The following is a 24,768-nucleotide window of genomic DNA, read 5'->3' as shown; positions in this document are numbered from 1 at the left end:
GACCTATAACTGTAATAAAAGAATTTGGAATGAGATAACATAAGTTTTTCCATTATTTACAAAAGGTTGAGGCTACTTATTAAACACCTTCATATCCCATAACTTTGCTAAAATGAATACTTTTTCAGGCAGCTCTTATGTTGTGGTAGACCCTTGCAGTACACAGATTAGACAGGATAGGGCTGTGCTGTGAGCTCAAACAAGAAAAACCTCCAGTTTAAATTTTTAATTCAACCTTTCTGAAGAACACTGCATTTTCTAGTTACAAATTAACAGTACATTTTTATCCTGTGTAACTCCTCTAGGACACGGGTTGTGTTTCTCATGATTCATGTTCTTCTTAAAGAGCATTAGCTTCAGTTAAGGGGAAGTACGGAGAAGAGAGGGGAGCATTTGCTCACATTCTGTTCACAGGGGATTGACCCGTAACACTATTATGCTTGGATCCCATCACATCTAACATATCACTGAACTACACCCCTAAGTTTCAGACACACAGTCTGCTTTTTCTCAAGTAGAATAGTGCCCCATGGCTGCTCCTGGGCTGCAGAGCAGGGCACACCCCACAGCCCTGGTCCCACACTCACACAGACTGCAGTACCTGTGGGCGTACTCTGGAGTTTCCTTTCAGCTGTCAGCTCAAGTTTCTTTCCAAAAAAAAGTCAGTGCTCAGGAAGTGAGGACTTTGGGAAGAGGGACCACTGACACACACCCAGCTCTCCTCCTGCTGTGGAGCTCATGCTCAGCCTAAGCATGCATACTGCCCTATAAGCTAGACAGAGTCTGAGTGGCTAGGGTAAAGCAAAAGTGCCCTAAATACACAAAAGAAGCTCTAAAATCCTCCTAAGAGACAGACAATCCTTGTAAATCAGGATCCTAAATTTCCAGCAGACTCCCAGTAAGATGTCTCACAAGATGGTTCTCTGAAATCTTCAGTAACCAACCACCAACAGCCACCACTAGTATCAACATTCAAATTAATTACTTGCTAGACTATTAAACTGTGCTGAAATTGCTTGGAATTACACACAAATACACATTATCCAAACAGTAAAAGGATAATAAAAACCTGGTCTGGCATATAGCAACATAAACCATTAAAAATCCCACTGAAATTCACTGGAAATCAAGAAAAGGACAAACACTCATCAAACACTGATTTTGATAAGCATTGGATCAGACTCCCAGAGAAAACACTGAATCTAGCCAGCTGCAGCCCATCCCCACTCAGTCCATGCCATGCAGATAGCTCAAGGCAGCAGCTGAAGATTTCTTCATGCCAAGGGTAGCTTTGGTGGTAACAGTAATTTCACAGTGCCTCATACCGCACCGATGTGAAGGTATTAGGGGATCATGGCAGTGGGTGAGAGGAGATGATTTCTCCTGGCATCAGTTAGGTCATCACCAAGCTGCTTTCTCCTGGTATGAGTTAGGCCATCTGTGAGGCTCTTTTAAATCTTGTAGTTAGGCAGGTATCTGCCTGCAAAATACAAGAAAAAACACTGTTAAGCATTATCTTGGAAAACATGGAGCTAAATACAAGAATGCTGCATGGCTCCACTTTCTTTCCTCTTGCTTTCCTAGTTGGTCTATAGTATTGTAGAGCATCAAACAGATCCCTTCAACCTTGGGCACTTTTCCTGGTGGCACTGATACATCGACACCCCAGCACAGCCTTTCATGCATCTGTAGCACTAACATGTTGGATTCCTTCAAACAAAGGAGCTGTTACTCCATGCCTGGAGCCACAGGGTCTCACGCTCCCTGCCCTTGGAAATTGCTGGGCTGGAGGGAGGTACAAGGCCAGCACTGCCCACGAGGCCTGTGCAGGGCATCCATGTGGTCCTTGAAGGGGGGGAGTTGCAATGTCCAGAATGAAATGCTCTGATGGCTCCAAGGACCTTACAGATAGGAAGACATGGCAAAGCATGGTTGCATGATCTTTGGGCTTTCTAATACTGAGGAATCTGTTGTTGAGCATTGCCTTGCACTGCTCCTTGAAAAGCTACAGATGAGACTGTAAGGGTATAAAATAGGTAAAAAGGGGATAAATTAGACCCTAACTTCATCTGTCAGAAGATTAAGGCTTGGGATGTGTTGTAATCTGAATTTACAAGTGGCTCACCAATTTGCAGTTTATATTAAAATACATTTCATGCCCCTAAAATGATTTTTGACAAGTCTGTCTGGTGCATGAAAAGTATATTTCTCTATAATGCTGACTTTGAAAAACAGTGAAGGCTCATGTAAATCACTATTTACATAATGTATTTCCTGTGCAACTAGTGGTTTACCATAATGACTTTATAAACCTAGGACAGCTTAAGATGGAGTGTATGCTTCAATGCTGCATTTGCTTTTTCATTTTTTAAGAAAATACAAATACTGAATGAAATTTAGACAAGGAAAAAATAAGCAATAAATTATGCTGTGGTATTATTCAAATATTTTGAAAAGACACGCTCCTCCACCACAGCTGGCCATACTTGCTTGCAGTTGCACACTACCTGAAGCTGCCTTCTAGAGCCCAGTGCTACCTCTGCAAATTCTGCCACAGCCAAAACCAAGTTCCAACGCTGTTCCAGTTTTTAAAACCTTATCCCCCTTCCAGTTATGATGTTTCTCAGATACACGTTTTAATGTGGGAGTGTATAAAAATGTAAGAGAGACTTTTTCCATATCATATATTTGTGAAAATGTTATAATTAAAATCTAGGGAATAGCTTCTTTCAAAATGCTTCTTACTGTGATGGTTCTTTACAGGAAAGCAGGACTGTAGTGAGGAATAACAGCCAAGGATCAGAATTTCCTTCTACATCTTTCAAGACTGACTGTGTTGCTAATTATCACTAAGCATCAAATGGGAAAGAAGTTGGTAAGGGAAATCCAGCCACACCTCAATATCACACATGAATACTTCCTTTCAGAAGAGAGGTGACACCATGATCCCTGCCTTTGACGTACCTTCTGATGGTGGACCAAGAATAACTAACTTCTGTTGTCCCTGCAGACCATTTGTGTTATTCATGTTTCTCATTTGAGAATTCTTACATTTGGATCTCTGTTGGTCTCTGCTCATCAAAATCCAAGTTTGTGATGCTTCACATAATGCTGAAATATTAGTGCTTTCTGGATGAGAATTACTTAACTTGTTATTTCTTGCTTTTATTTGGGGGATATTTTAGGTTGGATTGCTATTATAATTGGCATATTTGATTTCCACACATCCTGAGAAATGCTTGGGATATTACAGCTAGACACTCTTCAGCAAGTGAAGACAGAAGTCTGGTAGTCAGAACTAAGAAGTCTCAGAAAATCCATCTACAAAAAATTATTAATGAAAAGTATTTAAAGAAGAGCTATGAACAACAAATGTTTTCAAAGAAAATCATAGTCACTTAGATTCTGGGTCAAGTTCCCAGCTGGCTTCAGTGTAGCATTTCTGACTTCTGCCAGATATGAATCTGGCTCATTTTTTGTAAGGAGAACTTCAAGTAGCTCTAGCTAAAATGAATGACAAGGCTTAGGCTTCTCAGTGAAGTAATTCATTAATGAATGTGTATATATGCATATCACCATACATATAATTTCTGAAAATATGAAGAACTTTGTCCTTGTATAAAGCCCTCCAGAATCACTGGAAAAATTTGCATGGACTTCATTGGGTTATGGATCACATCCTGTATATATCTGCATTTTTAAATCTTTTCCAGTGCTTCCTCTTTCAATGGAAATTAATAGCTTCTTGGAATTGAAATGACCAGTTTCCGATTTAGTTTTGCATAAGAAGCAGAGTCCGGTGGGATTAAATATGAATGGTGGCTTGGTAATTCATTAATCATGAAAATATGGTGTGCAGTAAGTTATGTAAGTGATTATTTTTGCATGGAAATTTCTGCTGCTTTTATGCCCGTGCAGGATCACTTCAAGTGCAGCAGTGAGAACATACAAACCCATTCACCTTGATACACTGTTTTACAAAGAATGCACAAAGATTCATAAATGCTCTGTAGACAATACTGATTTTGTAGATGTTAGCATAATGAGAGGTCAGTGTGTCCAAGTACCCTACCCGCAGACAATTATACATGTTCCTGGCAGGGAGAAGCGGCAGATTTTGAAAGTTCCTGTAAGACTTTCTTGAAACCCTCCAAGCCACATATGACCAATGTAAAATATTTTATTCTGAGAACTTTTGAAAATGTTAACATTACAGCTCCTGTTCATTTAAAAGTCTGAGCAGCCAGATGAGCAAGGTTGGTCTGGCCCCAAACAATGCTGAATTCTTCTCTCCCATTCAGCTACAGACTTCTGGGTCAGGGAGAAATAACAAGCAGAAGATTTGATGTGCCATTGGAAAAAGGTACGCATCAAGGAGCAAATCAACATAAGATGTAAGTCAGAGGGCTGTTGAAACAGGTTCAGTGCTCGGTTTCCATTCGTGCAGGCTTGCTGGAAGCTGAAATTCTGCACTGAATGGAGTAATTCAATACGCTTGGCAAATATAACAAGTTGCCTCACTGGGACAGACCTCTTCTATCTAAAAATGATGGAAATGCCAGTTCCACCTTTGTGTCCTTCCAGTGCCCTTGCGTCACTGGCACCCTGTTGTCTTTTCCAAGTACAAAGGATGACTCCAGGCTTGTGTCACTGCGCTTCCGCTTATCAAGGCCAGAGCTCTGCCACATCCCTGCTCCTGGTAAAAAAACCCCTCGTGAATCCTCTCTTTTCTTGTCATCATTGCTACTTGACAGAAATGCATTAGTTTCAGATTTTTATATTCAAGACAAGATGTAGGCAGATTACAGAAGTTTCGGGATCTGGCTGCCACTGAAGTCTATTACTCTGAGAAAGCCATGCCCAAAACAGTTCCTAGATGGGAAATTGACCCAGTCATGATTTTTTGATTTCTTTTTTACATGGCAAAACACAAAGCCTGACTGTAAGGAAATATTTAAAATTTCTTCTGTCCTTTTGCAAGTGTATAATGGTATTTGTGGCTGTAAAACTATTCTGAACATTTTTCATTGATACTTACAAATATTTTGAACTGAAGGGATTAATGATCAGATTCTTGTGTCTTTCATGTTAGCTGCTTTGTTCTGCAGCTCACAAAACACAGACCAACATGATGGATCTCTTGAAGAACTCACAGTCAAACAGCAGCAACAGAATGAGAGAAAGCTGCACATAACAGGTGGAGAAACAGGAGAATGGAAAGATGGAGGGAATCAAGTATAAGGTCTCATGATTACTTAATCGCTATGCCCACATCTTGTTCCATAATGCATACAAGATTTCAGCCACCCAATCTACTGAAATCCCTCTCAGGACATGTCAGCCTTTAACTAAGCATCCACCTCTCATCCTGCTGGGTTATCCATCTCCCTTGGCATTTTGCGGTCTTCTGTTTTGCATTATTTCATCTTTTTTATATACTTGTGCTATATGTCAGTCTTAATACACTATTGTCTTACTGTTGCTCATGTCAATCACTTAACACATGGAGATTCCCGGCTTTCCCAGCTGTTCTCATCTGCCATCCTTACTATACTACCTACTGCATTTGGCAATGTCCTGCCAGCTGATCATCTTGGCCATCAAACCATGCTAACTCAGTGTAGTATCTGAGCGATATTGCTGGAAGCAGAAGGGCAGTTTCAGTGCTTCAGCATACCCATGTAACCCTAATGACTAAAATGAGTCATCCCAAAAGGGACTTAATCATTATTACTGGTACAATCCCACGTTACCCCGTGACAAAAGAAAGATCTTCAGTAAGCTGCTCTGTCCCCTCCCACCAACCCACTGCTATAGGAGGGCAAGTCTCCAAAGCTGGTCTACAAAAAAACACTCTTGCCCAGTCGAAAGTGACTGTGGTAGTGTCCTTCACACCTCTGTACTGGGAAAGAAAGAGCTCACTAATGAAGTCTTCCATACTTACCTGTTGGGATGAAATTACGTGCTAGGGCAGTATATTTAAATTTACAATGCCTGTTCCCATGCGATCTCAATACAGATATCTCAATATCCTGTGATATCTCAGTAGGAATATCTTTTAGAGGGTTGCAGCACTTCAAAGATTAAGTCTGTGTGGAGCTAACTGCAGGTCTGGTTTGGGGATAGAGCAGTGAAAAATGGTGTCACAGAGGTTGATTCCTTGCACCCCCCACGGTGTCCCATATGGCTTTTTTGTACCGGACATCCTGCAGAGCTCTTAGCCGTGCTCTGATATCCAAGACCCTTTCCCAGATGGAAGCACGATGGTTAAACTGGGAGACTGTTCTCGCCCTCTGTCCCTCACGTCTCATGGGCACCCTCTCCCACATCGAGGGATGTGCAATAACTCCTGGGTCACCCAGCGCTGCTCCCTCTGCCCGGGGGCCTCCGCCCGGCACCGGCACACCCCTCACTCAGACCCGCGTTTAGGGGTGACCGTCCCCGGAGGGCTCAGCGGCGGGGCCGGGGGAGTGCCGCCGGGCTGGCCCCTGCCTTGGTGCCACCTGCGGGAGACCCCGGTGCCCCCCCGCGCAGGGCGGGGAGGCCGCGCCAGGGCCCGCGGAGAGGGAGGGCAGCGCCGGGGGGGAGTGGCCCGGCCGGGACGGACCCATAAATAGCCCTCGGCGGGGCGGCGGCGGGAGGAGCCGTCGCCACAGTCGCCGCCGCCGCCGCCGCCGCGCCGGCCGCGGGCAGAGTCAGCACCGCGGACAGCGCCCCTCCGCGCCCCGCCGCGCCCCGCCGCGCCCCTCCGCGCCCCGCCGCGCCGCCCCGCGCCGCCCCGCACCCCCACCATGACGGCGGAGACCCACCTGCAGGGCGTGGAGATCTCGGCCGCCCAGTTCTTCGAGATCTGGCACCACTACGACTCCGACGGTGACTCCTTTTCTCCCGGGGCGGCGGGGGCGCGTGGGGCGCAGGGGGGCAAGGCCCACGGGAAGCTGGGGGGGACCCCACCGCTCCCCGCCCGCGCCGCGCCCGCCGGCCCGCAGCCTCGGGGCGCCGTCGGGGGCTGGGGTCGGTGCCGGGCGGGAGCAGAGGGGTCGGAGATGTCCCTGCCGGCGTGGAGAGCGGAGAGAGTTTGGAGGGAGCAGTGACTGCAACCGTAACTCTTTCTGTTGTAGGCAATGGGTACATGGACGGGAAGGAGCTACAGAACTTCATCCAGGAGCTGCAGCAGGCGCGGAAGAAGGCAGGCTTGGTAAGTTAACGTTTCACCCCACTTTTCTGTCTTCTCTGGCAAAAAAGAGTTTTCTTGAGCAAACTCCGGTGCCCCGGTCCCTTCTGTTCTCGGTTGACATCACATGGTTCAGGCAGCTGCCTCACCAGGCAAAGGGAAGCAGCTCGGTTATAGATCAGCAGGTTACAAACGAAATAAATCGTCTGCTTTGGAAAGGTGAGGCCAGGGTCCACCTCCCTGGAGAGCAGGTCCCGCTCACACCTCACCAGGCTATGAGCTGATACTTCTGACAGTGCTTAAAAAGAAAAGCCAAGAAATGTATGGACGTTATCTTTTTGTCTTGGATGGGACCTTATCCCATTGCAATTAATCTTACCTGATCCAGATATGTACTGATACTAAAAAGAAAAAGAAAGCAAAAGAGAAAACAACACTTCAAGTTAGTTGGACTCTGTTTTAATTTCGTGCCTAATGGGCAGTACGGGCTGAAATGCATTTCTGCCCCTTGGTGGTCACTAAATAGATCTGCAGATGACTGCTAACCACTTTTTGCCCTTCACCAGTGTTACACACCAGGAGTATGAGTACAAAATCCTGGTAGCTTAAATTGTTCAGAGAGATGGCAAAATTTTGACAATGATGTCAAAACAATTCTGTGTATGAGCTATTAAAGCACTATTTATTAATTTCCTCCAAACTGTGTCCATGGGGAGAAAAAACAGAGAGAGAAAGAAAGAAAGGGAAAAAGAAAGAAATTAAAGATTCCTTCTAAAGATTTGAATCAAAATAGAAATTAACCTTTTTAACAAACAAATTGCCTTTAAAATAATGTTTCTAAAAGAGGCCACTTAACATCAAACTCCAACATATAACCTGATAGGATCAATTCAAATGAATCTAACCTAAAAGGCTTCTGAAGTAACAGAAAAAAATAATTATAATTTAAGTGGATGGCATGTGTGCATGGGGGGAAAAGATTAATAATTCATATAGGAATACCTCCAAAGTGAACAAAAGCTTTTCAATAACTAACTTTGCTTTAAAAGTTGCTTTATAGTTTAGAAGTAAATGGAAAAAATATTAATACAAATCTTAATTTATTTGGTGGAAAAATGTATTTTCTTATTAATTGTATGAGTGTAAACTTCACACATCTGAAAATCTGTCTCCCAGCAATGCCTCTAATGTTACTGCAGTCTAGGTACCAGTTAATTCTTCTTAGAGCCATTGGTGTAGGCACTCATTTTCATGAGTGTAAGTAAGTTTAAACTAAAGTTTAAAAAAAACCCCAACAACAACTAAAAAAACCCCAGAAAATTGGGAATGTGTTTTTTAGAGAGAAGTAGGCTATTTTTTTTTTTTCACAGGAAAGATTAAGCACAACTTCACTACCTTTCACATATTGCAACAGAACAAATCTCTCTTCTATAATGAAGTGCAGGAAACTTAAGTATGTCCATTAGAAAGAAGATACTAAAGCCTGTGTATATCTAGTATGAATGGCACTCTTAGTAGAAATGCTGATATATTATTCAGTAGTTAACAAATTAACACAAAGCTCAAGGAAAAAATATTTATCATTTTAAGATCAGATTCTTTTCTCTCTCAAAGCAGGTGTACCTCTCTTCTTAAAAACAAAGCCTGCTCAAAGTAACACAGAAAAGCCTTGCAGAATTATTCTTGTCTGCTACAATTTTCATAATTTATGCTTTTTTTTAATAACCTCTGCCTGTATTTCACACTATATTTTAAAAATACTCATTAAGTTTTCCTTTCCCGTTTCTCTGGTTCAAACCTATCTTTGGAGTGTTCTGCTGAAAAGAGCAATTTACAGTAGCAACATCAAATTCAGTACTTGATCTATTGGCTCTGGAGTACGGATATATGTCATCTTAGGTTCCAAATCTAAGCTGATTCTTGGATTTGAAGGCTCATTTGCCAAACAAGCATCTCATTAGTTCGTGTCTTGTCTCACGGGATACTAATTCAGTAGCTTTGAATTTCTATTCTTTTGCCAGAAGGGACACATTGAGAAACTGGTGTAGGTTATATGTCATTTCCTCGGCTGTCCTTCTTTTAACACCCCACAGCTTCTTTGTCATCATTAACTTCTGCATTTCAGGTCACTCTCCTGCTCACTATTTTTGAAATATTCAATTATGCATTCTTCATTGCTGGATTTTACATCAGTCATGCCATATGCATTAAAGAATCACATTGATTCTGTCATCGAATGGGATGGTTTAACATTTCCCAATATTCTTCCCAACTACAGAACTGTTCTAATTATGTTCTAATTCTAATCCTTTTATTAATCCACTCAGTAAGCCCGTACTTTCACAGTTGATTTTTCTCAGATAGAGCAATAGCATGCAGCCTGATTCATGCTAGCCCCAAAGGGTGGATGTTTACTTGGAGGTTTTAGGGCTTGGGCTTTTCTTTGGTAACACTATGTCTTTTTGCTTCATGCATTATGTTAGATAGTGAATTGATCTGATCTTTCATCATGTCTGAACTTTTAGACGTGTTGAAAGATCTGCCTCTTTTTTAAAGGCAAACACTATATAAGTATAGAAGCGTAGCTTCCATTTATTGTTCCCCACATTTATGCAATACCTTCTCTATTTAGGTATGCCAATTTCCAAAAGAAACTGTGGGGTATAAGTGACTAACACAGGGGCTGATAAAGGGTCAATAGGTGGATCTTGGATGAGCTATTCCACATCTGTTTCTCACTTTCTCTGCATATATAGATGATGACAATATTTCTCCACAGAAATATGTGATTTAATAGATGTTTATCAATACAGTCATGCAAGTGTTTCTGTAGTGCCATCTGTTCTTACATTTTCAAATCGTATTGAAAAAAGCTATTTTTTCTACAACTCCACTTGGTTGGATTAGTGTCTCTTAGGTTTTAAAATGGCATGCTGAGGTGTGAAGGTCTAGCTTCTTCATTTCAAACACTGAACACTGTGAAGGGCTAGTTTCTTACTTCCAAACATTGAGCACTACATCTGTATCAAGTTTGGAGCTAGACTTGGTTAAATTTAGGCAAGGTTTTTTGACTGAAAACATTTATTTGAATAGCAACTTGAATAACTCATCAAGCAGCTCAAAAGCAGGTGAAACGAACACCAAAAAAATCCCCCTTTCTAAATAACGTACTAGAGTACAAACATTCTGTTTTGTTTAACCTGTAATCAGCTGTGTCTCCTTCAATGGCTGGACACTGTCTGGCACTGCAGAGCTGCTATTAGAAAGATTAGTAAAATATTTAACCAGGACTAATTAAAATCCAAGTGTCTAAATTCTCCATTTTATCTGCCAAGCAAACTTGTCTCCACTTTGGGATCATTCGATGAAAGGTGACATTGAAGTGCACTGTATTAATAATCACATCTCTAATTAAAGCCATGGCAAATTACTAACCTGCCATGGATGACTTTGACAGAAATAGGATACTAGGCCATGATTGTATCAGCTGCAAGGAACTGACATTTTAGTTAGCTTTGGTAGTTGAAATTTGGGACAAACTACAACGGACTTTGTACAGCTGAGATTCCCAGTGTCTCCAGTGAGAGAATCACTTAGGTCCTATATAATCAGGTCTATTATAGCAACTAAACCTTTAATTTCCAAAGACTGCTGTATCTTCATCTATAACCATAGAATTGCCCATTGTTTTAATAGAACTATAGTCCTGATTCTTGCTGCATGGTTTTACTAGCTCACACCTATAAGAAATACAAAGAAAGTTAAAAGTTTAATCAGTACTGAAGGTTGATGGCAGCTCGTATGAAAGCAAGGCAAGTCAAGTTGAAGTGTGAAATCAAGTATTTAAATATTCACCCCAAAGCTGGTACCTTTGCCGTAGCCTACAGCGAGGATAGCCTTTAGAGAACAGATATATAGCAGGGACCCTAATTTACACGAAGAATATTTACGCTGTCTTTACTCTGCCAGATTAAGGTACTGCTCAAAGTTTTCTCCCTCCTAAATCTGCCTCTCTACATTTCAGCATTGACATTTTGACTCTGTTTCTATGATAACCAAATACTAAACAGTGAAAAATATCGTGATGAGTTCTTTTAGGGCTAAAATAGCATCCATTGTTCAGGAAAAATCCACCCAAAGTTGTGGAAAGGCTATTTTGGTGTTCAGATATATTATACTGAAATGTTCCTTATTTTGAAAGATTTTGCACTGCCTTCAGGTTACTAATTTAAAAATGAAAACTGAGAAAATTGACTAATAATTGCCTATAAACTCCACTGTCATCCTCTTAAACAAAGGAGCTGTTATACATGTCTTCCAACACATCTGTCTTTATAATTTTTTCATTCTGTAAACTAAAATAGGAGTTCTAAGTATTTAGATGCCAATCATTCACACTGACTACAATTCCTTAGGAAGTAAAATTTACCACAATGACATTATTCATGATAAAAAAATCCTCAATTTAATTTAATTTTGAAGAATCTAGCTGCAGTAAGTGTACTTCATTAAATGTAGCATATTATTTGGCAAATAGTAGAATATTCAGGTAGAAGTTTACATATGTTTCTCTGTATCTTAATGATTTGTAGGATTTAACACCTGAAATGAAAGCTTTTGTGGACCAATACGGGAAGACTACTGATGGAAAAATAGGAATAGTTGAGGTAAGATGGTTACTTTATAAAAAAAGACTGACATGTTTACTTGTAGAAAATACATTTAGCACAGAACAATATGAGCATAATATGTAAATATTTTGGATTTTTAGTTACACAGAAAATTTCTTCCTCTGTCTTAAGATCTTTAGTATTTTTTTCACTAATGAAATTTTTTCACTAACAAAAAGTAAGGTATTCCTTAGGCCTCTCTGGACATTTCACTATACTTCATTTAACTTTGCATGCTTTATTCAGTACAAATAAGCATCAATAGCAATTTAGTTTTCCCGAAAAGCAGGTAAGAGGTCTGTTTTAGAAGTTTAAACTGTGAAAGGTAATGTGATTTATTTCTACCTACGATTTTGAACTAATGCTCTGTCACCACTCCTGTAGTGAGGATAACACACAAGTGAACACAACTGGGCAATCACTGTATGTAGTCTATTCTAAAAAAAATACATATATGGTAACAAAGCAGGTTAATCATGTTAAATTTAAACAAAATTTTAACAGTAGTTATGATCCAGCTTGTGAAAGATCAGGATTTCTTATGAATTCCTTTTCTTAACTTTAACAGAACTTCAGGAAGAAAATTCCCCTATTCCTTACTCCCACTTTCTAAAGAGGACAAAGATAACCAACCCCTTCTACACATACAGCTGCTCAACAGCTGTGTAATTTAGACAGCTTGCTAGGAAGGGGGAACTAATGTGTTTTCTCTCGCTTTCACTCTTCTGTGCTGCAAGTCAAAAGGAGAGTTTGCTGGGTTACAGCTTGAGAATTCATTTTTTCAGGCCTAAATCTACAACTCATTTATGTCACTCTGAGTGCAGTGAGACTGCGGTTTTATTATTAAATGCTATTTTGTTGGGGTTTTTTTGATAATAAGAAATCTGACCTAGAGCGCTAATTAAGAAACAGCTGGAAACAAGCCAGGTCTGCAAAAATTTACAGTGACCAACTTGGGTCAGTAGTTAATTTTAAATTAGAGGACTGAATAGAATCTGTAAAAGTTAATAGGAAGTATCACTGCTGATATAATAGATCGTTTCAAGGTATCTTTTCTCCTCTGTCATGTGTCTGAATTGCTTATACTTGTCTAAATGCATATGTAATTACAACTAGACTACCATGGAAATCTGAACAGTTTGCTTCACTTGCAGCTATAATTGATTTTTAAAAATGCATCTTTTGACAATACTTAGCATTGATCAAATAGTTCTGCATCTAAAAAGAACTATTGTTTATTTGGATATTTGTTTGATTTTGGACTAACAAATACTTATTCATTTGGTATTGAAGAATCCTATTTAATTTAGTATTTCTGAATATGTGTAATAGCAAGCATTGGATGCAAGAAAAATGTGTAGACAATGCCTGAAAAGATTGTGTTTTTTCACTTAGGAATGATAACTGAAAGTTTTTACCTTTCAAATTCTGTTTCTGATTCTGCTACTGACTTTCTGGATAAAGGTGAGCAAATCCAATGGGGCCTGATATGGTGCAGTGCTCACCACCCCCGGTGAAGTGCCAAGAATGTTCAGCATCCATGGAGGCCATTGAATAGTGACAGTACTCAGTTCAGTGACTGAAGGGACTTTCTCCCTTAATATATCAGTTTCCTAACCCAATAGCTATATTTTATTTCACTTATATCAGCATGAAGCTTGATTTGGAAAGTGCTGATGGGACTCAGACGAAATGTGTTGTACATGCAGAGCAGTGTGATATTAAAGTGGGCATCTGGACTTGATTCTCCTTCCTTATAAATAAAAATTTCCAGCAATTCCAGATTGCTGCATTTACATAGTACATCAAATGTTTTTTCTGAAAAAGTGTATGAATGTTGTTTAAAAATAAATTATGTAAAGCCTTTCAGAGTCTCAGCCATCATAATGAATACCCTAGCATCTGACGGAAAATGTCCTAGTGAATAATGAGTTTTCAGAAAAGGTCTGTTGACTGAGATAAAGACGAGGTCTGGGTGGCTTCACAGACGGAGTGGATTTTCAGCTCAGATTAAGTGTTGATTCTGTCTTTGCAAGCACACTGCAGTTAGTTCACTAGCTTTTATCCAGTGCCCTCCAGCTAAAGGCAGAGTCTGACCTGTCCACTTGCTTGTCATTGTGTAAGGGACTTTTAATTGACCTTTTGTACTCATTCACACCAACATTTTCACTAAAATGTGGCTGTGAAACCCAAGGTTTCAAAACTCAGGACTGTGTAATTCCACATTCAAATTACTTGAAGTTTACTGCTGCCGTAAAAATAATTACTTATGAGACTAAAATATTCTTTGTACTCCCATTCTCTATTTTAGGATTTTAAAAAGCAAATTCACTGTATTAGGGGAAACAGATTTTAAATAGCATTAAATATCAACAGAATTTACTTAGACAATGATTTATAGAAAATAGTTCTGATATTGTTTTAAGTATTGAGAGTATTTTTTCTACTAGGTAACCTATAAAGATGTAGCTCAGCTTACAGCTAAGCACAGAGGAGTCAAGCCAGACTCAGGCTTTGTGGTTGTCCTCTATTACTCATGATGCAGAAATAGCCGACATTCTCCATAAAAGCAGCAGAGCTCACAGAAACACTCACTAAACCGCTGTTGCTGCCATACACAAATTTGTAGCAGTCTGCACTCTTATTTGAACACGCTCATGGAGTCCCCCTATGCTTAACCTCACAAAGAAGTTGGCATTAGAAATAGCACCAGGTTTCCATCTTTCCTCTCTGTAGTGGTATAAGTGGGAACTGGCAAGTTGAGCTGGTTTCCACACAATCTCTGTATCCCTTAATAATGCAGTTTTCCACAAAAAGCAGTTTAATGCTACTTGATGCATGAGCTTGGAGAACTGGACTTCCCTTTAGCTATATTGTTTCTATTATACTAAAGGGTGCAAAAGACAGAGAAGATGAAAGACATATTTTGGCAGAAGCCTGAGTTAATATTGGGTATTGAGCTACTACATCTTTGTAATGTAAAAACCTGTTCTTTCCTCTGACACTTACAAAGGGTGAGAGGTATAGCTTAAAATAAGGTAATTTTTCTTCCAGAGGTAATATATTCCGTACCTCAAATGCAGTTTGGTTCTGCTAGTAAGTTGTTGATGATTCTTTGGAAAGTTACTATTTTACATTTACCCTTGCACTTTGTACTATTTTACAGTGCCCTTCATTTCACCAGTTAACTATAGAGATCCCACGAAAGAAATTTTATTTATAATTTCCATACATGTAAACTCTTTTCCACTGTCATAATCAGTCCCTTCCCCCAAACTCTGCTTATTATTATAATCAGCTCTTCCATTCAACGTTTGTTGTGGAGTAGGAATGTTGATTTATTCTAAGAATCAAAGCTTCCCTGTCATAGGAGATATAAAGAATTTTTTCCATAAATCAGTGCGAAGTTACACACATTTATCTATTGTGTACATATGAACATGTACTTACCCACATGTGTATATGCTATTTATAGTGGAGTAGGTTTTGAAAGCTGCTGACAAAAACACATTGTTTAAGTTGATTGGGTTTGGTGTTCAGCCATTTAGCAAAAGCACTCAGAATGCTCTGATGGGCCTGACAGCCTGTCATCAGCTGCGCCATTACTGTAAGGAGAGTGCTATGATGTGTCTTTTCGGTCAACAATTACGGAACTGATACCCTGCACAGATGATTTTAGAGAAATGAGAGATCTCTCTCCACATCCTTGTTGTGCCCATAGGGTGACAGGGAGAGCTGAACTCACCTACAGCACTGATGGAACCCAATAAAAAAGCCAGAGCAGTTAGGCAATAGCACTGAAATAGACAGAATGAGGATTTGAGGGTGTGAAATGAATGCAGAAAAACAAAAATTTGAATCAAATTTTTAAGACGGAGCTCCAGGAAGTCTGCAGATGTCATTTTTCATAAAAGAATGCAGCTAAGAAATCTGTCTTTCTCCATTTTCTCTTCCTAGTAAGCACAGCTGGTCTATTCTTCAAGTAAAAAGTTTTCTTTAATCAAAACACATTTCATACATTTTGAGGACAGAAAAAAATATTGGGCTTTTGTTAAAAACAAATCATGATTTTGCATTAAATTATACAGCATACTGTCCATCTTCTAGATTAGTCACTTGCCAAAATTGAGTTATAGTAAATGAACATTTTCAATAATCAGTACAATAATGTCTGATTTTAAAAAAGCCTTTTGTAGAGCAGAGGCATTGGAAGAACCATCCCTAATTTTGCAGGGCTAAAAGCCCTTTTGATTTCTTTCTGGTATTTATAGCTCTTCATGAACACATCTCTGTGCCTGACAAATGAACACTGGTTGCCATCCTCTTTCCCTCCCCACTTTCTCTTTTTTCCCCACCTTTTCCATGTATTTTTCTGTTTACCTTACACGGGTTCTTCATGTCAGTGTTCCTCTCTCTTCTTCTTCTTCCTTGGTATCTGTGAGTAGTCTATTTTCCTCACTTTCTTAATTCATGGTCCTTCACACTTATCCTCTAAACATCCTTGCATTATGCATTCCCTTGGTGTCAATTCCAAGGTTTTCACCATAGATTCTAACTCTTTATGGGTGAATTTTTTCCCCTCTTTCCCCAGCTACCCCTTCAGTAAAGTGCTGTCTCACTTCCTTCTCTCACACCTCAGCTCTGTTCGACCTTGATGAATATGGCAAAGCTGCAAGCCAGAAGCCTTTCAGAGGCATTTTCCAAACCTTTCAGCTAACAGGATGAAGTTTTCTTCCTATGGGGCCACAATAGGGCAGTATGAGCACAAAGAATTCCATACTCTTTTAAAAAGTTTCATGCTCTTTTACAGGCTTAGCTGGCCTAATGAAGAATCAAAATTTAATCTTTCTTAAATTCTGTTACAGCTTGCTCAGATATTACCAACGGAAGAGAATTTCCTGTTGTTCTTCAGATGCCAGCAGCTGAAGTCAAGTGAAGACTTCATGCAGGTACAGTATGAAAAGTTGCCTTTTGTAAAATCATCCAAGACCTGCTTGCCATAAATATATCATTAAAGCATTCATGTTCTGATTGCAGACATGGAGAAAATATGACAGTGACCACAGTGGCTTCATTGATTCTGAGGAACTTAAGGTAAACTGGTATCTATGAGTATACACATGAGAACAGGCATTGGATTACAGCCTGTGCTGCTATCTGTTTCTTCAGATACCCACCTGTGCATGTTTTTGCATTTCAAACATGACCGAAAAGCAGTATGATTAGCTGATGTTTTTATCAGCAGTAAATTATTTAAAGTGAAACTCTAATCTGATCAATGTTTTTTAAAACATGTTTTAATTCAGGTCAATGTTTGTCTCAAGTGACTCAGGGTAGCAGGTGTTTTAGCTTAGAAGTAAGGAAGGTTAAAGCAAGATATGCCTCTGAAAGCTATGTTCTTTGTTTGGTATATTAGGGAGGAGGGCTGTTTTGTTGGTTTTCCTTCTAAGGGCATCACTACTATTTACCATTATGCTGCTGGACAGATCATGTACTCTCAAGTATCATGTAATCCTACAGTTTCCACTGTAATACAGTTAGGTTAACACAAATGGAATTGTGCTGTCCCTGCTTGGTTAACTTGGTGGGATTTTGGTATCAGCTTTAGTATGCACAAATAAGAGCAGAACTGAGATGATTCCATTAGCCGTCTCAGCCTTGCAGTGTTAACAAACCTTAAAACTAGAGTGATTTACCTCCCCAGTCATAAAACTAACAGCAATTTGTAGGTGCTGAATCAGAGAGACACAGAATCACAGAGTAGTTGGAAGGGACCTGTGGAGGTCCAAGCACTCTGCTCAGGCAGGGCCACCTAGAGCTGATTGCCCAGGACCGTGTCCAGATGGCTTTTGAATATCTCCAAGAATGAAGACTCCACAAACTTTTCTGGGCAACCTCTGCCAGTGCTTGGTCACCCTCACAGTGAAAATGTGTTTCCTGATGTTCACAGGGAACCTCCTGTGTTTCAGCTTGTGCCCATTGCCTCTGGTCCTGTTACTGGGCACCAGCCTGGCTCCATCGTCTTTGAGCCATTCCTAGAAGTATTTATATACGTTGATGAGGTTCACCCCTGAGCCTTCTCCAGGCTGAACAGTCCCAGCTCTCTCAGCCTTTCGTCAAAGGAGAGATGCTCAAATACAACAGCCTCTGAGTAGAAAGGTGTCATTTTCCACAGTTCAGTTGCACTTGATACATTACTGCAGCTTTAAATTCAGAGGAATCAAAACAATTCATAGAAAGAGAAAGATCTAGCATCCATCTAATTTGGAGTATTTTGCCTGTATGTGGTATTCTAAAGAAAAACTACATAAGCTTTATTAACTAAAGCACCGGGACATCAAACTGTCTCAAATCCTTACAGCTCTTCTATTCAGAAGAGTAATCCACGTCAGACAACTCACATTTTTTTTCCTTTTCCCTTCACCTTTCTCTTTGAGTTTGGTATCTGTGTGACGTTGCCAAGGATCTTACCTCAAGGTAACCCTCAAACAGACAGGAGGAGGCCACACACGTAGCACTTGCAAACTCCCCAGCTGTTAAAGGATGCCTTAAGGACTGTTGCCAGCTGCTATAATTTAAATAGAATTAAAAAGGCAGGGCTGATTGAGAACCAGCTGAAGAATGAAGACATTTTAACTGGATCTCTAATGGTCCCATCTCTCCTGTGCTGCAAGATTTTGTCCACCTCAGAGAAACAGGAAATTTTAACATATTGAAAATAAAACATAAATGTCCTGTTTCATTTTTAGATCAGTATTTCTTGACAAGCCCAAACATTTAAAGTATTTGCTATATGAGGAGTGCAGCCACTTACAACTTTATAAGAGAAATTTAAGCTGGAAATCAGGAAAACTTTCTAACAATAGTAACAGCAGTTTTGCCTAAGGGGGAGGCAGACTCTACATTGCTGCCTGTATTTAGGAAAGGTTTGGCAATAGCTCAGATCAGGCAGTAACTCAGGAAGTTTAGATATAGCTGATCCTTTCTTGAGACATGGAGACAGACTGGATAGCCTTTCAATGTCCTTTCCAGTTCTATTTTCCATCAAAGCAAACAAGATTAAACATGTCTCCGTAACATCCATTTACAACATTTCAGTCATGTTCTTTGTACACAAGCTATCAGGAAGGCCCTCCAGCATGGAGGGGGCCTGAGTAGAACTACTATAGTGGATATTAGTCACATGACTATTGACATGGTTGCATTAAATTTCAAGAATGTCATCTATGTACAAACAGATTTTCTGATGAGCCACCCCATCTTCTATCTTGAAATGTGGCCCCAAATTCCACAAAGATAATAACAGTGATTAGGTACTTCATTGAGCATTGACAGGCATACAGACATCTCAGGTATCGTAATACCCTTGTTAAATAAATTGATATCTTTCTTTTTTAATGTCCCACATCTAATGCAGAAATTTAAACCACTGAATGGGTAGAAACAATCTTATTTTTTAAAGTGAAAATGGTTGGTGTTTCAAGTCATGTGATACTATATCAAGTTCTCATTCAAAAAAATGAATTAAACTGGCTGCAAACATTTAAAATACAAGGTAAGAAGGAGCCATGTAGGTTAATGTTCACTTCTAGCATCGGGTACTGCCATAGGCAAGGAGAAAACTCGATTAATCATTGATCTTTTCTGTAAAATTGTTCCTATGTTGCAAGAAGTGATAAGGCATCCAAGTTTTCAAGGACACTCAAGGTTAATTAGTTTAGTTTACTGATAGAGCTGATTAGGAATCAGTATACTTGAAAGCCAAATTATTTTTTCCAAATTCACAATACAACAAATGGCATACAATGCAGAAAGTTATATGAGTCACTTTTTCCAAATAAAACTGTGCAATATACTTGAATTGATCAAAAGAAACTGTTATATTCTTAGCTGTTAATTAGTGCTTCTTTTCATACTTATTTGGAACTTCAGCAGTAAATACTAAAGTGGGAGTAAAATAGTATTTCCCATTCTTTACTTTAATCTGAAGTTAGCAAATCAAGCATTTTATACTGTAGATAAAAATTCACCTATTACTCTTCTATTTATTTTAACAGAGCTTCTTGAAAGATTTATTACAGAAAGCAAATAAGCAGATTGAAGATCAAAAGCTAACAGAATACACAGAAATAATGGTAAGATTGTTTACAGGCATATTTCATCAAGACTGGATTAATCAGACTCTGTTTATCTTTAGGCACTGGAAGGCTCCAAATGACTTGGAGCCCCACCAGGTCCTAATCAGGCTATGTCACTGCAAGAGAGACACAACTGTGGCATCTAGCACTGCAAGTACTTCTGCAGCTTTCACGGGCAGTTTACAGTGCTGCTCAAAAAAGCTCAGGAATTTTGAATCTTCTTGGCATTTATATAATATTAGACCATACCATAATATTTTCACCTGTTCTGATTCCCTGTGCCATTAATTGTAAAACTGAAGTCTTCACAGTTCATAGGAAAAAAATTGCACCTGTCATAATTACATTATTATGTTTACATCAAATTAATTTGGGGTTACTTTATATGTTTTGCCTTCTTACAGTGCTGCAGTGTCTGTCTCTTGTCTTAAAAGCCATCACCGCATGGTGGCTTCTTACCATATTTACAAATATCTCACCCTTTCCTTCTCCCCTGCTTCAAGAAGGAGAAACAGATGTTTTAGATAAACACTAGAACAAAACTGTCGCTTCCCTGGCCTTAAATCAGCCTGTTCTTGGGGGCACTCCTTCCACCCCACCACTATGGTGCTCCACGGTAAGGATCAGCACTGGCTTCTGAGTGGACATTTCAAGAAAAAAAAAAGACTCAGAATTCTTATCTTCAAGAAATGTGTAACACTACATTTTTTCTTTTACCAGCTTGGTTTCATCCTAAAATATTTTCAGTGATCAAAAATATGCTAGGTAAACACATTAGCCTTCAACTGACCTGAGAATGGCTGACCAAAACTTGTGTTTCTCCTAGAAAAAGTCTGCTGGTTTGTCGTATCAGTATAAACCATTTACCTAGAATTGTAATTGTTTATTCACTGGTGAAGATAACACGTATCCTTTTCGTGCAGGAAGCCTTTTGACCATCTTAAAGTGTGCTCTAAGTTCTGGCCTCTGCAGAGAGACACAGTGACAAAAAATTAACAGCAGTAAGAAAAAAATATAAGTCTAGCTCTCCCATAATCTCCTCAGAAACTAGAAAAGACTAATAGAAAACTTACAGTCCTGAGCAGCTGCAGGCAGCCACAGCCAGCCACTAACCACCCATTAAAATTCAAAATATGTTGACTTCACAGCTCTCACTGCTTACCTCCCCCAAATGCAAATATCCTTTCATGGGAAATGCATGCAAGGCAGATGCTTTTATACAAGGAAAGGAAGTGTTAAAAGGAATCAGGGTGTTATGTAGAAATAAATATTTATAGAATTGGTCTCTTTTCTGGTCTCCTTTGCCATTTATTGTGTATTAACCAAGTAAAATTAGGTCTTTTGTCATGGCATTAATTCTATCTTTAAAAGGATATACACTTACCTCAGTACAGGATGCCACTTTTCCTCTTATTGAAAAATTACATCTAAAATTACTGTGATTGAAAGTGATGGGATGGCGTGTGGGTGGTGGTGTTTTCAGTATAATGTCTAACAATGTTTCGTACAGTTTGCTGATTTTGTGACTCTTATACACCAAAGGCAAAATAATACTTGAAAATAGAGAAATGGAACTATACATACATAAAAACTGGGAGAGGAAGTCCCACGCAGGTGCAATATCTCTGTCTACTTCTAATAATGAATATAAGCTGTTTACACCTCTCAAGCAGCATGAACTCATCCCTTCAAGGCTTCAAAGGAAAACACTTTAATACAATAGGGTGATTAAAAATTATTAGAAATAGTACTCACTCATTTTGTCAAATTACGTTAATTTATTTATTCCTATAATATTATCTGGAGAGATTTAATTTCCCATTTTCATACCATCAACAAAATGTGATCATCTACAGCATCTGTTCACTCTTTTCTTGACATATAAATCACAGAAACAGAATGTGATCTTTACTTAAATATTTAGACCTAGCAGCCAATTGAATGTCTATTATTTTCTGTCTAAGGAACTGAATGCCTTGGATTATACTGAACTTTACCCCACTGTTGTTTCACCTTTATGAACAGAGAATGATGATGCTATTATCAGATCATGACATGAAGTCAAAAGTAAAATGTTATCATGTCAACTCTCCTCTCATTTATAAATACATGCATGTTTCTCATATAGGACATTCATCACTGTAGGCAGATTAAGACCTACCTTACAGTAGGTTAATCAGAATTGTTCATCTGGTTTCTCATCAGGATTTTGCAGTAGAATTAATTACTATAAATTACTTCTTCAGTACTTTAAATAAATGTATTACACAGCAAATGTGACAGATTAAAACCTGGGGCCATCATCTCAGCATGAATTAAAGGCTAAATTTCATTGAATTTAAGTTTTCCAAAGTGTTTTCTTCATTATGTTGATTTTGATTAGTAATGTAAAATTATATATTCTTTCAGCTCAGGATGTTTGATGCAAACAATGACGGAAAGTTGGAGCTTACTGAACTGGCCAGGTATGTCTTCTGTCTCTTTTCACAACAAACATCATGTAGCGATCACCGTTATGGAAACAGTTAAATATTCTGACCTTTGTTTTTGCTCTCCAAAGATTACTCCCTGTCCAGGAAAATTTTCTTATTAAATTTCAGGTATGAATATTCACATTCTTAAGGTAACCTGTTACCATCACACATAACTGGCATCACTAATGGATTTTCTTTCCTTCTGGCATTTAGGGTGTCAAAATGTGTGCAAAAGAATTCAATAAAGCCTTTGAGATGTATGATCAAGTAAGTCTTCAAAAAACCTTTTTTATTAATTGCATAGTTTGATGGCACTTATTTTCTGAATTTTTGGAAAACTAGCCATAACCTCTGAAATGAAAAATAAATGTTTAAAATTATCTTTAATGTTATTTTTCAGGATGGCAATGGCTATATAGATGAACATGAACTTGATGCACTACTGAAGGATCTCTGTGAAAAGAACAAAAAGGTAATCCTAGAGGGTTTTTTTCCCCTCAGAGATTAGATTTAATTTGGATTTTAAGGATACTTTAAACCACCCTATTAAGATAAATACAGAGCTTCTAACTCATAACTCCTAAAGTCAAAGTACAACCAAAAATCTTGGCAGAAGTCATAGCTGTGTAAATCCTTAACTAGGGGAGTTGTGATTACATAGCAAGACTGTCACAAGCTTGCTTTTGAGACATCAGCTATCAGCAATCTAACATATGCTGTAATATGGATAACATACATGAACAACATTTGCAATGTATTACTGTTGGACAGGCTGAGAATACCTTTTTTTTTTTTTTTTCATTTTTTGCCATTGGATGCAAAAACTTGTTCATGCTGGTAACTAAACAGGATTATAAAGCATTATCTGTTCTCTAAATAGGAATTAGACATTAACAACCTTGCAACATACAAGAAAAGCATCATGGCCTTGTCTGATGGAGGAAAGCTTTACCGAGCAGAACTGGCTCTTATTCTCTGTGCTGAGGAAAACTAGAACTCTTCTATCATGTCCACTTAACTAGTGATGTACTCTATCTACACAATAACTGTGCACTATAAGGGAGTAGGCTGTATTTTTAAACTGCATATAGAAAATTAGCCAGGATGTGTGGCACATTCCTTTCAGTATGTTTCTATACTGTTTGTAATGTACAGTTTTTGTAACAATAAGATTGATAAAGAGAATGTCTATGTTTGGGCCAGTCTGTATATTCAAAAAGAAACTAAAATATGTTGGGGTTGGTTTTGGTTTTGTTTGGGTTTTTTTTGCTTTCATAAACACAGCTGGAAAAAAATGAAACCTGCTGTCATTGTTGTGGTCATCATATCCTTTGACACTTATAACATTTCTTGTTGAACTACGTAACAAAAAGGTCTACAGATATCTTTCCCCATTACAACTAAATGGTGTTTTTTAAATGCAAAAGATGAATTCAGATTGAGTACGATCTAGGTCTGAAATAGGAAGGGGACGTTGGCATGTCTGATTTCCAAAATTTAACAAGGCACTAAGAAATATTTTCAGTTGTCAAACCACCCACTTACAGGTCTGTGCTCTCTGCAGTTTTTCAATTACTCTTCTCATTACGAACTCATAGTATATAGACAAAGCATTTATCTGGGATAGATCTCCATGCAGTAGTTGACAAAAATAGTGTTTTCAATCTAGCTGTTTAACTTTACTGAATTTAAACATAGGCACTTCAGAAATAAATGCCTTTAATCTGTCTTGGAATCCTGGCTAAATGACAGGTAGTATAGTTAATACACAGATTAACATATGATATTATAAGTGTACCTTTCATGACTATTGCTGTGTCAGAGAATATGACAATCCATTTTCTAAACTATTTTCACATTTTGCAGGTTATAATTATTCTAGTAAATTGCTGTTTTTACATCATATTCTGTGTAACCTATAATTAAATTTAATATCCTAAGATTGTTGGTGTCTAGTTTGTCTATCTCCTGGATTCTTTTTTTCTGTACCATTTAAAGGACAAAACATCTATTTAAAAAAAAATGTGCCTCCTTGGATCTTACACTGAATTGCTAATCTATAATAATAGTATTAAAATTTAACACTAAATGAAGCAAAAGATCTAGTATAGATTTTATACCACTTTAGTAACTTTGTTTACATGGTGGGCTCTGCTTTTTATTATGCTAGAGAGGTATTGTTTAAATCGGAACTATACTATGGAAACAGCCCTATCTTCTTGCATCTTTATTTTTTTTGCCCAGCTCCCTTCTTACTTTGCACTGGCTTTATGCCAGACAACTCCATGAATGTCTAGGCATTGATCCCAGTG

At 38.7% G+C, this 24,768-nt stretch overlaps 1 protein-coding gene and 1 long non-coding RNA gene across 2 annotated transcripts; one reads left to right on the top strand and one right to left on the bottom strand.

Annotated features, from left to right (window-relative positions):
- Window positions 1–214: 214 nt before the first annotated feature.
- On the bottom strand, window positions 215–6,910 carry LOC141949991 (uncharacterized). Its single transcript, XR_012630901.1, has 2 exons — window positions 6,810–6,910; window positions 215–1,480 (listed from the first exon to the last, which is right to left on the bottom strand). It is a non-coding gene; the product is annotated as an uncharacterized LOC141949991 (long non-coding RNA).
- CALB1 (calbindin 1) lies at window positions 6,683–24,396 on the top strand. Its single transcript, XM_074884241.1, has 11 exons — window positions 6,683–6,873; window positions 7,122–7,198; window positions 11,767–11,841; window positions 16,710–16,793; window positions 16,882–16,938; window positions 19,902–19,979; window positions 22,392–22,447; window positions 22,543–22,582; window positions 22,670–22,723; window positions 22,857–22,928; window positions 23,337–24,396. The coding sequence occupies exons 1-11, from the start codon at window positions 6,792–6,794 to the stop codon at window positions 23,448–23,450; spliced, it is 789 nt and encodes a 262-aa protein (XP_074740342.1). The 5' UTR covers window positions 6,683–6,791; the 3' UTR covers window positions 23,451–24,396.
- The last annotated feature ends 372 nt before the right edge of the window (window positions 24,397–24,768 follow it).

The sequence above is a fragment of the Strix uralensis genome, chromosome 1, assembly GCF_047716275.1.
Source record: "Strix uralensis isolate ZFMK-TIS-50842 chromosome 1, bStrUra1, whole genome shotgun sequence".
NCBI lineage: Eukaryota > Metazoa > Chordata > Aves > Strigiformes > Strigidae > Strix > Strix uralensis.
The sequence above is the reverse complement of the archived record's forward strand: the minus strand, read 5'-3'. Positions and strand labels throughout refer to the sequence as shown.